The sequence below is a fragment of the Balaenoptera acutorostrata genome, chromosome 1, assembly GCF_949987535.1.
Source record: "Balaenoptera acutorostrata chromosome 1, mBalAcu1.1, whole genome shotgun sequence".
Lineage (NCBI taxonomy): Eukaryota > Metazoa > Chordata > Mammalia > Artiodactyla > Balaenopteridae > Balaenoptera > Balaenoptera acutorostrata.
The window spans coordinates 8358470-8370824 of record NC_080064.1 but is presented as its reverse complement, the minus strand read 5'-3'; the positions used below and the strand labels follow the sequence as shown (position 1 = coordinate 8370824).

The window sequence follows — 12355 nt, the reverse complement described above, 5'->3', positions numbered from 1 at the left end:
CGTCCCCGGGCGCCGAGTCCCCGCCTCCCTCCTCCGAAGTCTAAGGTTTGGGCAGTCGCTGAGCCAATAAGGCGGGCCGCCCGGGCCGGTGCGCTGAGGCCGCGCGCACGAGCGTGAGGGAGCGGGCGCGGGGCGAGGGCGAGCGTGTGAGGAGCGCGCGCGCGGGAGTGAACAGACGGAGGCGCGCGTGAAGGAGCGGGCGCGGGGCGGGCGAGCGCGAGCCCATTCACTACAGCCTCCCGCGGGCGGGCGGGCGCGCGCGCGGGCGGGCAGAGCTCTGCTCTTTCACCTGCCGGGGCGGTGCGGGCCGGGCCGGGAGGAGGCGGTGCCGCGGCCGCCCTGCCAATCACCTCGGCGCCTGGCAGCGCCCCCGGCCGCTCCCGCCCGCCCGCCCGCTCCCTCCTGCCAAACTGTTACCCTGAGTGTTACCGTCAGGAGCAATGACATCAGGGCTTTAAAACAACTTGTTATTCGGGGAGTAATCAGTCGCAATTAGGCATTAATTAAGTATTATGAAAGTTGATTATTTAAGTGAATTCGGCTTTCGACTCTCCGACTATGGTGAGTACGGGAGTGGGGCGGGGGAGGGCAGGGGGCGCCGCCGCGGGGCTCCGACCCTGGCGCGGGGGCGGGGGCGGCGGGAGCGGGGCCGGGCGCGGGCGGGGGCGCCCCTCGGCCTCGGGGGCCGGCCGGGCCCCCCGACCCGGCGCGCGTCTATAAATAGTTTCTCTTTTAGTTTAATAAACTCGAGAGCAGAGAAGAGCTGCTTTGAGTGTGCAGTGCCGGAGCGCCAGAGAGAGAGGGGCGGGAGGGAGAAACTTTCGCTCTCCCTCCGGGTCTCCCTTCTCATTTCTCCCCCAGGCCCGGGGACTTGACCGCCCCTCGATGGGGGGAGGGTGCGGAGAGCGGAGGGGGAGAGCTGGGGTGGGTAGCGGGGGGCACTGCGAGAGACTAAACAGATTTTTTTTCTTTCCTCTTCTTTTTTTGGCGTTCCTCGAAGAGTTTGGGACCAAAGAGAGGAGAATGGATCTTGGTGCAGGTACCGGCCGGTGGGAACCAGGGGTGGCTCTTTCACTTTTCTTTCGGTTCTTTTACGGAAGTTATTATTTTTAGCCCAATGAGGTAGCAGCTGAGCGGGGCGGGGTGGGGGGTGGGCTGGTCTGGAGAGGGTCTGGTGCGGGCTGCGCTTCTTGCCTTGGTTTCTGGATTGTGAGGCTTCCGATGATATTATTGTTATTATTTGTTACTTGCTTAGTGACTGTGACTAATTTGATGCTTGTCATTGTGAAAGAACCTAGGGGAGAGGGAGCTGGGGGGCACCCAGAGAGAGGATTTAGGGGGTTTTCGTGGGGTTTTTGTTTTTTGTTCTCCGTGTTTTTTGAACGGCTGCGTGTTTTTTCTGTTTTTTTTTTTTTTTCTTCCCCAGCAAAGATCTCTGTGTGTCTGGCTGTGGGGTGTGTGTTTTTATTTTTTTAGTGGGGGATGGTTTAGTTTTTGAAAGCAGCGTCCTGTTGGGAAAGGCGGTTAGTCTGGTTTCGGGGCGACTCTCTCAAGGTAAAGGAATTTAATTTATGTGGGACAAGGCTGTGTCGGATGATCAAGCTGCTTATTATGGCTAATGAGTATTTTTCACCTGAGAATCCGTGGGATGAGGCGGCTGTTATCAGTTCAAAGTGAGGGGCCCAGGACTCTCTCCAATCCCCCTTAGCCCCTACCCTGGGAGAGGGTAGACCAGACAAACTACTGAATTTGGACGTATGGGTTTTGGGGGGCCTAGCATGGCGCCTAGGTTAGGGTCCCACGTAGCATAGTGCTGGCCTGGAGCAGAGTTTATCCTGAGATTTTGGTGTTTTATTGGTTTTAATCTAATTGTATTCAACATTTCTCTTCTCTTCCCATCTGAGGTTCCAATCTGAGTCCAGAGTGAGGTTTACTTTACGTTCTTCAGGCTTTCCCTTAGCCCTCTGTACTGAAATGTACTGAAATGGTATTTTGACCAGGACCCTCATCCTAGGCTGTCTTCTTGCTAAATGTCTTTAAAAGAAGTCAGTGATAAACAGGTTCATAATTCATAGAGATTGATCTTTGAACCCTTCTGTTTCATTTATAGAAGGTGGTATGGGTGGCTGTTAGAGTGGTTGTTTATAATGGCCCAAGTTCATGGCATTGCCCCTTGGGATTCATGGGCTGACATTTGACTTCCTGAAGTCAAAAGGGAGTGGGCAGAGAGGGCAGGAGGCAGCACTAGGGGGCCCAGGATGGGTGACAGGACATGGCAGTGGCTTTGGGAAGGAGGGAAGTGTGTTTGTTGGGGAAGGAATATTAAGACTATGTCCAGCCAGGTGTGATCTTGGAGAATTCGATGTGGAGGTCCTGGGGACCTCTGTGCCCAGGAAGGGTGCAACAACCCCTGCTGGGCAAAGTGGTTAAGGTGTCTAAGGCCACTGCTGCCACCCTGCCCCTCCCTGCCCTTCACTCCCACAGAGAAGCAGCCCCCCCACCTCTAATCAGGTATCTCATCGCCTCCCTCTCAGGCCCCACCCCCTTTCTTCAGAAATGGGCCCCCCCCCCATCCCAGCTAAGAAGTAGACCTTATAGATGGGCCAGTGGTGGTAACACACCACCCCCTACCTGGGGCAGGTGAGCCTCTGCTTGTGGGCAGGCACAGGGGACCTAGGCATTACTCGGCTGGAAGTCGGGCCCTCAGCTTCCTCCTTCTAACCCAGATGCCAAGTGGAGCTGGAGTCCATCCTCCTGCCCTATACCCACCTGCTGTCGGGGCACAACTCCAAAGCCCTTCCGTAGGGTGTCCCTGACTGGAGACAGGGCCTCCTGGGCCTGCAGGTGGCAGAACATCTTGTAGCATCTTTCCCAGCACTTACTTCTCCCAGCCCTCTAGGGACAGGCTCTGGAAACTTTTCCTAGAAGTTAGAAGGGCCCCTGTGGTCAGCTGGTCCCTCCCGTAGCTGGAGCAGGGCCCTCCCAGCAGGACCCAGGCCTGGACTCTGGCTGCTCAGTGAGGGGAGGTCCAGGGTGTCAAAGGTCTGACTGTTTCCTGGAGAAGTCATCTGGTGATACCGTCTCAGCCTTTTCTTCGAACTTGAAAGTTTCCCTTAATCTCAGAACTTCAGAAGAAAAGCACTTTTTCCCCTCTTCACAAAAAAAGGGAAGCAGGTGGGAGCTCTGAGATCCCCCTCTGAGCCTGTCTCTGGGCTCACTGCATGCTCATCTTTCCTCAACCTCTGGGATGTACTTCTGCACACAGCCAGGGCCAGGGGCCTCGTTTCTGGCCTGGGCTCATTGCTGACGTGATGAGGGGCTCTCTTCTTTTGGGGGACCACAGGCAGCTTCTGCCGAGGGCCTCTCTAGCACAGGACAAGGCTGGGGACACAGGCCCCAAAGGGTTGCTGGCACCAGGGACCCAGTAAGCGTTGGGTTGTGGGTTAACATCACTCCAGGTCTAGGTTCTGAAGCACTGCAGCCATAAGTAGTTCAGTGGTGGGAGAACCAGGGCTTCTCAGGAGGGGACAGCAGGACCTCAAGACCCTCAGGGGCCATGTGGACCCCTTTTCTTCCACCATAGTTCAGCCAAGGGCTGGATCAATCTGGACGTCTTTAGCAATAAAAAATGCCGATGTCGTCCTAATTCACCAGGCCCCGAGATGACAGCAAATTTACATTTTTTAATTAAACTAGCAGCCAGTTTTTATGAGAGGGGGTTGGGTTATGCAAATCAAATGGTTGTGTACGGAAGATTAGGAGAGTTTGGGAATAAATTCCACAAATGCTAATAAAAAAAAAAAGGAAAGAGAAAGAAAGGGAGGGAGGGAGGAGAGAGAGGAAGAGAGGAGGACATAGTTCCATTAGGCCCTTTTAGAGTGATTTCCCTGGGGGAGGGAGTCAGGAGGGGGAGGGGAGGAGGGAGGAAGCTTTCAGACACAGGTAAATCCATGCTGCAGTTGGGGAGCTCCCCAGGATTAGGCCCCGCTAGGCTGATTCCTAGGCCCTGAAAAAAACTGGAGGCCAGGGCAAAAAATGGCTTTGAAACAGCAGTAGAGCTTTGAGAAGGAACTTGCCCTTGATTCTTAAGGATCTGGTTGTAATTGCCCCCGCTCTCCCTAGGGAGGTCTTGAGGAGAGGGGGAGGGGCTGTCCAGGGCTAGAGCTGTCCATCAGAGGATCCAAGGTAGGCTCTGCCAGGTAAAGGGCCAAACAGGCAAGAGAGCAAGTTCAAAGGGCTGACCAGGGACCACAGGGGGAGCCGTGAGGAGCACCACTGCCCACTTGGCGCTGTGGCTGTAGCTGTGTTGTCGAGGTGAGTCAGGGGGAGGGATCAGTGCTGCTCACTGCGCCCGGCCTGCTTATTTTTCCCTGGGATAAGCTCTGCTGGGACTCCAGGCCTGGACCCCCTTGCATTGTGTACAGACCACCCCCCCACCCCCACCCCACATTGTATCCTGGCCCCCAGCCTCGGCTGTGGACGAGGCCAGGAATGACGGGGTCAAGGGAGCTGAGACATGTTGGCTTAGTAGCCTGGTTCTTGGAGTGGGATGTCCACATGCTGGCCACGTGCTTCGCGGACACAGTCTCGAGGAGGGGAGAGGAAAGGCCGCAGGCTTCTTCCAGGCAGTAGCTGACCCCAGAGAGCAAAGAATTTGCCTTCCCCAACCCAAAGTTGCTGCTCTGAGTGTCAGCCCACCTCCAGACTCTCAGGACTGCTGTGAGCCACCGGTTCTAGGCCAGGGCCTTGCCAGGAGTGGAGGCTTCTAGGAACCTTGTTGGCTCTGGTCACACTGGGGCCTGGGAAGGTTCTTGTGCTGTTTCTGGAGGAAGAGAGTCCATGCTGAGTTTGGGCCAGAGCAGGTTGTCCTCAATTTTTCTTCCTCGAGCCTTTACTTGGCCAGGTACACCCACTCAACCAGTCTAAGCTGGGGCCAGTCCCTACGGTCAGGTTGGGCACCGGTTTTGCCACTCTGCTGCAGGGGGTAGGTGCTTCAGTGCCATCTTGGCAGGAAGGAGCAGTCAGAGCCAAGGACAGAATGGGCTGTCTCTGAACTCGCGAGTTTCCTGGTACCATTCAGACAGAGGCTGGCTGTGACGTTTGGAGGGGCGTGAGCATCAGATGACCTTTAAGGTCTCTGGTTCTCCAGCTCCCAACCTGATTTTACTGAGAGGGTTCTGTGGGGCATCTTGGGGGACGGGTTGAGTGGACGAGGTGAGAAGCACACATTTGGACCTTCTCTTTGGAAGAAAGCATTCGAGACAGGCAGCTCTGGATTGCGAAGTGGCCCCTTGAACCAGCCCTGGCACTGGTTATAAGATAATCAGAGCAAAACTCTAGATATAAGGCCTGGAGTAGCCATTCTCCAACAGGAGGCAGAGGCAGTGAGGGCAGGTCTGAAAGATCCCTAGAGGGACCCCATCCCGGGCCCTTTTTCCCTTGGGGATCAACCAGGGGAACCCATGAACTCTCCTGTCTAAGAAGGGCACTGGGTCCAGTTAGTCAGACCTCTCTGAGGGCTTCGCCGTCACTGCCGGTGTTCCCCCATCCCCCAGAGCCAGGGAATCTGGCTGAGTTGCAGCTTGGGTTTTTATGATGGAAAAATAAAATAAATGGAGGCACCTTTGGAGGGCTGAGTCACGGCAGCAGCATCTCCTCATTAAAGCTGCTGCCCCTGGCTCAAGTCCCTGGGCAGAGGATTGGGTGGGACCCAGGAGGCTCTGGGCCCAGGCTCCTCCTCTTCCTGGACCCTGCCAGGTTAGTGATGCGCCTGCCCCCTCCGTCAGCCTCCTCTGCCTGGCCCACCGTTCTCAGAAGAGTCAGGCCATTTCTTTACCCCTGCTCCCCACCCTCACTCCCCCACCCCAGGCCCCAAGGCTTGTCCTTTACACCGCCCTCCCTGAGCTGGTTTTTAAACCTCGACCACCCTGGCTGCTACCACGTCTCCTCTTGCTCCTCCTTTTCCTTCTCCTCCTCCTCATCTTCAGGGGGGAAGGAAGTTGCTCTGTAGTAATTACAGCCTGTGGGTCCCCACGGCAAGCAGCAGCTGTTCCGGGGTAGCTGGGCCAGAGTACAGCAGGAAGAGCAAGGAGCCAGGGAAGAGGAGGAGGAGGAGGGCTGGTGGTCCCAGCGAGCAGAGGAGAGGAGACTGCTTCTCTGGGATTGACTGGAAAACGTGACAGCTTGGTGGTCCAGCGTTCACCCCTCTGGCTGCCTGACCACAGCATAGCATCCTCATACCCCAGACGCATCAGGACATATCGTGCCCTGAAGGGGAGGAAATCCCATGCAAGTAGTGAGGTCTGCAATTCAGTAAGCACTGGGGAGCACCCGCTGTAGGAGCTGCAGAAATGAAGGCCGCCTGGTCCTTCCCAGGTTTCTGGGGTCTGCCTGGTGGAGGGAGACAGGTGCGTTTATCTGTCACACCAGGTGGGAGTGCTGGGGCCGAGAGCCCAGGGAGCTTTGTGAAGGAGTGGCCTTTGAACTTGACAGAGGATGGGAGGTATTGGGACAGATAGAGATAGACAAACGATGTTTCCTGTTATCACTCACACCTTCTAGACTTCCACCAGCCTCTTCTCTCGCTTGCCTTGTCCTCCTCTCCCTCCTCCACCCCACAGCCCACCCACCGCCCCGGCTGCTTCCCATTGTGCAACCACAGTTTTCTGCCTCTTCTGGCCCAGGCCGCCCAGCTCCCTAAAGCCAGACCCTCCTGCCTACCTTCTTGCCCCTCCCCCTTTGCCACCTCACACCCAGTTGGCCCTGGAAAGAGACAAGAGATCAGAGGTTGGCTGGGGACCTGCTGCTCTGAGTATCTGGTTATACCCATGACGTTGGTGTGTCAGGGCGGCACTCGGGCTTCTGTACGCTGCCCCAAGAGACCAAGGCCAGGAACCCTGCTTTCTTCTGCTACTGCTTTTTGTAATGGTGACCATTATTAGAGTTCGCTCTGCGTTCACATCTCCTCCCAGCGCGGTACAGGGCTGGTCTCGCGCCTTCCCACTGTTAGTGCTGATGGAATTGATTGACTGATGTGCCTCTTCGCCAACTGCCTCGCCAGCGTCTTAGCGGGGGCAGCAGGAGGCAGGCAGGAAACATTTGGTGATTCCCTTGGGACCTGGGCCTTCGCTCCTCGAGAGCTTTCTACGCCTGGTTTACAGGAAGGAGTGGGGCTGGGATGAGGGATGACACGAAGGGGGAAAGTGGGCATAAGGATGAAGGTAGGCGTGAGTGGTTGATGGGAGGGCCCCATTAGCTGCTAACCGTGACTGGGTTTGGGGGCGAGGGGTGTCTTGCCTTGGGGTCACACTTGCACACGCAGTCTGCTGCCCTGGAGGGGGCGGGGGCAGTAGCCAGTGGGTGGTCCGGGACTTCCCTCTATCTCCTCCCTGGCCCGTCGCCGTCTCCCCGCAGCGGACCTCGCTGTGGCTTGCTCACCCTTTCTAGGTCCTGCTTACAGTCCCAGGACCCCCCCAGCTGGGTAGACGCAGTGCAGGGAGTGAGGCCAGAAGGAAGGGATGGCTCGTACTAAGGCCCACCCCACGTTGCCAGGGCTTTGGACCTCTGCCCCCTGGCCTGGTGTTTGGGCTGCTCCTGATCAGGCTGTGGGGTCTGTTCTTAGAGCTTCCCACGGGCTGCCTCCTGGGGGCTCTTCTGGACCCACAGTCTTGGCCAGTGCCAAGGGGCCAAGGAGTCCTTCCTGAAGTCAAGCGGGCCCTCTCTTGTAGCCTTCTGACCTGAGGCTTTGTGGGAGCAGGTTGGTCCAGGATGTGGCTTTGGAGCCACACAGACACGTTGCGTGGGGTTCCCAGAGGAAAGCTTCCCGAGGTGAACCTTGACGTACGTTGGCCTTTTAGTATAGGGCTTTCTCCATGAACTAAGGGGCCCCTGGAGGCGGCGGTGGGGGGGGGCGGCGGGGAATATACTGCGTGAGAGCAGGAGATGCATCGGGTGGGGGACTCCAGCCCAGTGAGAAAACAGGAGGAGGCATCCAGGAAGCCCAGCAGGGAGCGAATTCTAGAACTTTGTGTCACCAGGGAGTGCATCTTCTCCTTGGCATTACTCTTCACCTCCCTCTAGGCCCGTGCCTTCCTCCTTGCCACCCCTCAGCCAAAGAGCTCAAGGCCCAAGGCCAGCCAGGAGGGCTGCCTGGGAGATAGGGGAGCCTGGGGAGGGATTGACCAGGTGTCCCACTGCCCGGCAGGGGGCGCCCCACTGCATCTGCCCCAGTTCCAGGGACGGGGACGTTGGTCCAGGGTCTGGTCCAAGCCTTCTGGCCAAGGGTGAGGGGAGGAGGAGCCTACCCTCCCCACCCCCAGAGGTTCCTTGGCTGAGTTTGTTTTGCCAGGGTGACCTGTTTAATCATCTCATTTTCTGGTGGCCGTTTATTCCTTGTTTCCACGGTTACGGCCCCATTAAGGGGAGAAGCAATAAGGCAGTGAGTCAAACAGGTAATAAAAACATTAAAGCCCATGTGCACAGAGGAAGGGCGGGCGGGTGGGAAGGGGGCTCAGCGAGGTGAGACGGCCCAGAGAGAAGCAGAGGTAAGAGGCCACCCGGCCTCGTCCTCCAGAGGCCACTGAGAGAGCTCCTGGCAGGAGGAAACAGAGGGCCGCTCCCCACGCCCCTGCCTCGGGGCTGCGCCCTTTGGGGGCCAAGACCCAGTACGCGCTTAGAGCCATCCCCAGCCCTTGGTCCCCTGGCAACAGGCTGTATGTTGGGAAGGAAAACAGGAAGGAGAAAAGTGAGAGCCAGAGCGACAAAAGCCTCCCCCAGGACTCTGGCCGGCTGGTTGTGTGACCTGTTCGCAGCCTCACACTGTGCGGGTGGGGGATGTTTTCTGACACTGTTTCCAGCTCTAGAACTTTTTTCTGCCAACTTTATCAGAAAGCATATTTGTGGTGAGTGCTGCTAACAGGGCCAGTCTGGTGAGTAAATATTCCTGGTGTGGACAGCCCTGTGACCTTGAGAGGGAAGAGCATGGCAGGGGGGCCAAGGGCATGGAGGGCGAAGAGGCCAAGTGGCCCCAGTGCTGGGTCGGGGGCCTTCCGAGGATGGGTACGGGGGCCACCGGGGTTGGATTTGTCCCCAGCAGCATGGGGAGCGACGCTTAGCTCAGACTGAGCAGGGTGACTCTCCCATCGGGGCTGGGCCTGGAGCCCTTGGTGTTGCTCCCGGGGAGGGCTGGCTGGCAGGTTCTCCTGTGGCTCCGTGGAGAGGCTGCCCTCTCTCCCTCCCTCTCGGAAGTGGAAGCCGAAAGGAAAGTCAGCCTCTGGCCCGGCCCCTCTGAGCCCAGGGCCACGTGCCTCCCTCCCGGCGCCCCCTCCCTGGGAGCCTCCTGAGCGTCCCCGCCCTCGAGGTTGACAAGTGAGCAGACTGGGTCAGCGGGGCTGACCGGAGGGGAGAGGGAGAGGCTGGCCAGGAAAAGCGGGGTCAGGTGGGAGCAGCGGGGCATTTGGGTGCTTGAGCCACCTCCCCTGCCTGGTGGCTCAGAGGATGGCTCGGGGCCACCCTGTGGCCGGCGAGGACCATCTTTCTTTCTCTCTCCGGTGTGTTGATCCTTTGCAAACTTGCAGAGGTCTGTGTTTCCAGTTATTAATTTCAAAGTTGATTTCTGACTGGACAGGGATAGACGAAGGTCTGGGGAATGGGGGAGACCCTCTGGCTGGGAAGTGTGTCTTGGGAACAGACCTAAATGAGTTAATATTCCGATCAAACAATTAAAAATAGAAAATGCTCCCACGGCACCAGCTGCTGAGGCTTTCAGCAACTGTCCCCGGTAGGGTCATGGGGCAGGTGGTGCTGGAGAGGAGTGTTTTCACAAACAGCAAATAGCAGAGATGACGGTGTGCCCCCCACTTTCCTCCCAGGACCCAGGACAGTTGTTTAGGGGCTCCCGGTCCTCCTTGAACTCCCCTCCGGGGCCGGGAGCCAAGGGTCTGTGCAGCTTCAGGGCTGCCCTTCTCTCCAGGGCCCGGCCGCAGCGGTGAAGTCATCGCCAGATGCCTGGGTAATTGCTTTAAGAATCTAACTTAAAATAAGATGAAAACTTATATTCCTGGGTAAGGAGTAATTTCCCATCGAATAGTAAATTAATGAAAGGATTATACCAGGGGGCCTGGCCGGGAGGGCGTGCTCATCTGATAAATCCAAGTGGCTTGGACAAAACAGTTCTGGACCAGGGGGCTCCCCTGAACCTCAGGCCAGGCCCTGCTTCCTGGCTCCTCTGGGGCTCCGCCCTGGCCTGCTGAGTTGGGAGGACACGTTCTGTGTATGCTCAGGGTCCCCTTCAATGAGGGGGACCAGCTTTTCAAATCCCCAAGGTGGGAGGGGCTCCAGTCTGACCTCCCGCCCCACGTGGGCAGTGCCCCCAGGAGGTGGAGCGCTTCTCTTGACACCCAAGAAGGAGGGGCTTCGGGAGCAGTTTCCAGCTGTCACTCCATGTAGTCAGCGATGTAGTGACCACCCGCCCTGGTTTGCCCAGGACTGGAAAGACCCATGTCCTGTGAACCCCCTCAGGCCTGGAGGCAGAAGGATGGGCTTATTGACACAGCCCCTCCCTCAGGGTCCTGGCGAGCCTGAGCACCTGAACTAGAATAGTCTCAGTCTAGGATGGGTTACTTAACAACTGGCGCCACCGAAAACCACCTGGCTCCGGCTCCGTGGGCTGCGTTCAGCCAGGTGCATGTGGACTCGAGCGGGTGTGCACACACACCTCCCCAGGCACGACAGGCCACTGCCTGAAAACCTCTGCTGGGCATAGGAAAGGTCTTGCAGCTGAGGCCCCACTCCTCCCCACCGTGTTAACACTGAGCCCCCTCCCCCCGTAGTGGATGGGGTGCAACGTGCAGAATCATGACGGCAGAAACCCCGTGAGTTTACCCAGTGCCCTCCTTCCAAGAGACTCCAGGCACACCACACCTATACTATCCATTTCTTCTCATCGGTTCCCTCGGAGAAGGACACAGGGAGTTGTCCCGTTTCACCAGCGGGGAAACAGGAGGCCCAGAGACACTTAGGGATTTGTTCCCAAGTGCAGGGAGACAGACCCAGAGTAGGGCTTCCCCAAGGACCGTTCCAGTGGCAGCGTGGAGTGGAGGCCGCTTTCAGCCCTGGTTATTGACTGTGCTGCCTGGCCCACATCCGCATCTCTGGGCTCCACCTATATCCCAGCTGTAACACGTGGACGCATCCCCGGGCCTTCCCTGCGAGGTAAAAGGCAATTGTTGATGCAAATGCGTTTTGAACTTTTTGGAGGAAGCTTCCTCTAAAAGCATTCATTATTGCCTATCTCCTGAGAAAGGGGTGCTCCCGTCTGTTTTCAGGGAAGTATCAAAGGGGAGTTGAAAAACATTCTGACTTGTTTCTATTGAAATGGGAATGGACTGGACAAAGTGTTCTTCAGGAAGAAAGTCTAAATGAACGGGCGTTCTCCTGGGATGCATGTTTGTCAGATATGTTTCTGTGTAAGCATGGATTTTGTTGGAAGGAAAGATCGGGAAACCCTTGCAGCTCAGCTCACCACTGGCCCTCACTGCTTCTAGAAGTAACGGGGCTACCTCGGGAACCGTACAGGATCAACTTGCTGCTCTGCAGACAGCTGTCCCTGCATGGGGTTTGCGTCTGGGAGCTGTGTTGAGTTTGTGTAGGTGTCACCTGAGAGAGGACCCAGCCCTTTGCCTGGTGTTAACCATACCGTGCTTTCAGGGGTGGGGAACAGCCAGGTGTTCTTGGGAAGACACGTGCTGCTTGAGTGGCCTACTCCACCCTCCCACCCCAGAGGGAGGAATTATGGGGCAGTAGGACTGAGAATTCCTAGTCTAAACAACCTAGCAAAGCGTGCTCCGAGAGAGAGCCAAGCCAGAACCACAGATGGTGTGATCCAGGATTGTAAGTGGAAGGATGGTGGCTTTGAATGTTAGATGTTATGTGGCAGTTGCTGTTCAAGCAGACAGATTGGTGAATTCCAGGCTGCAGGGATTCTGAGCAGGCCCTCTTTTATTTATCTTCTCTTCCACCCGGGGTGGGGGCACAGGAGTGGATTAGACAGAATGGACAGACAGCCCTAGAAAGGCAGGTGGAAGGGGCAGGAGAAAGGTAGTCAGCCTGGCCGCACCCTGGCTCTGGCCACTTGAAACATACCATCCCCGACCAGAGGTCCTAGCCCCTTGCTAGGACCATATGGGTCCCTTTCCTTGGCCTGCCTGATAGGAAGGGTCACTCTGGGGCTCCTGGGAGACCTTCAGATGGATGGCAAATGGAGCTCCTCCCTTGAGACCCTGAGGCGGGACCAAGAAGGAGATGGGGATGTTTTCTGTTTCCTGGTCCCTTGGGGGCCCAGGGGCAGATTGAGACA

The 12355-nt window shown here is 57.1% G+C and overlaps 1 protein-coding gene across 3 annotated transcripts in view; it reads left to right on the top strand.

Moving 5' to 3' along the window:
• Positions 1–12355, top strand: part of CASZ1 (castor zinc finger 1) — a 148346-nt gene that overhangs the window by 93220 nt on the left and 42771 nt on the right. For 2 of the 3 annotated variants that reach the window (XM_057532100.1, XM_057532106.1), the window contains exons 1-2: positions 413–561; positions 1001–1039. In XM_057532100.1, coding sequence (XP_057388083.1) covers positions 513–561; positions 1001–1039 — 88 coding nt within the window. In that variant the 5' untranslated portion in view covers positions 413–512. Of the gene's footprint in view, positions 1–412; positions 562–1000; positions 1040–12355 lie in introns of those variants that run through there. The other variant, XM_057532103.1, reaches the window with a different exon arrangement.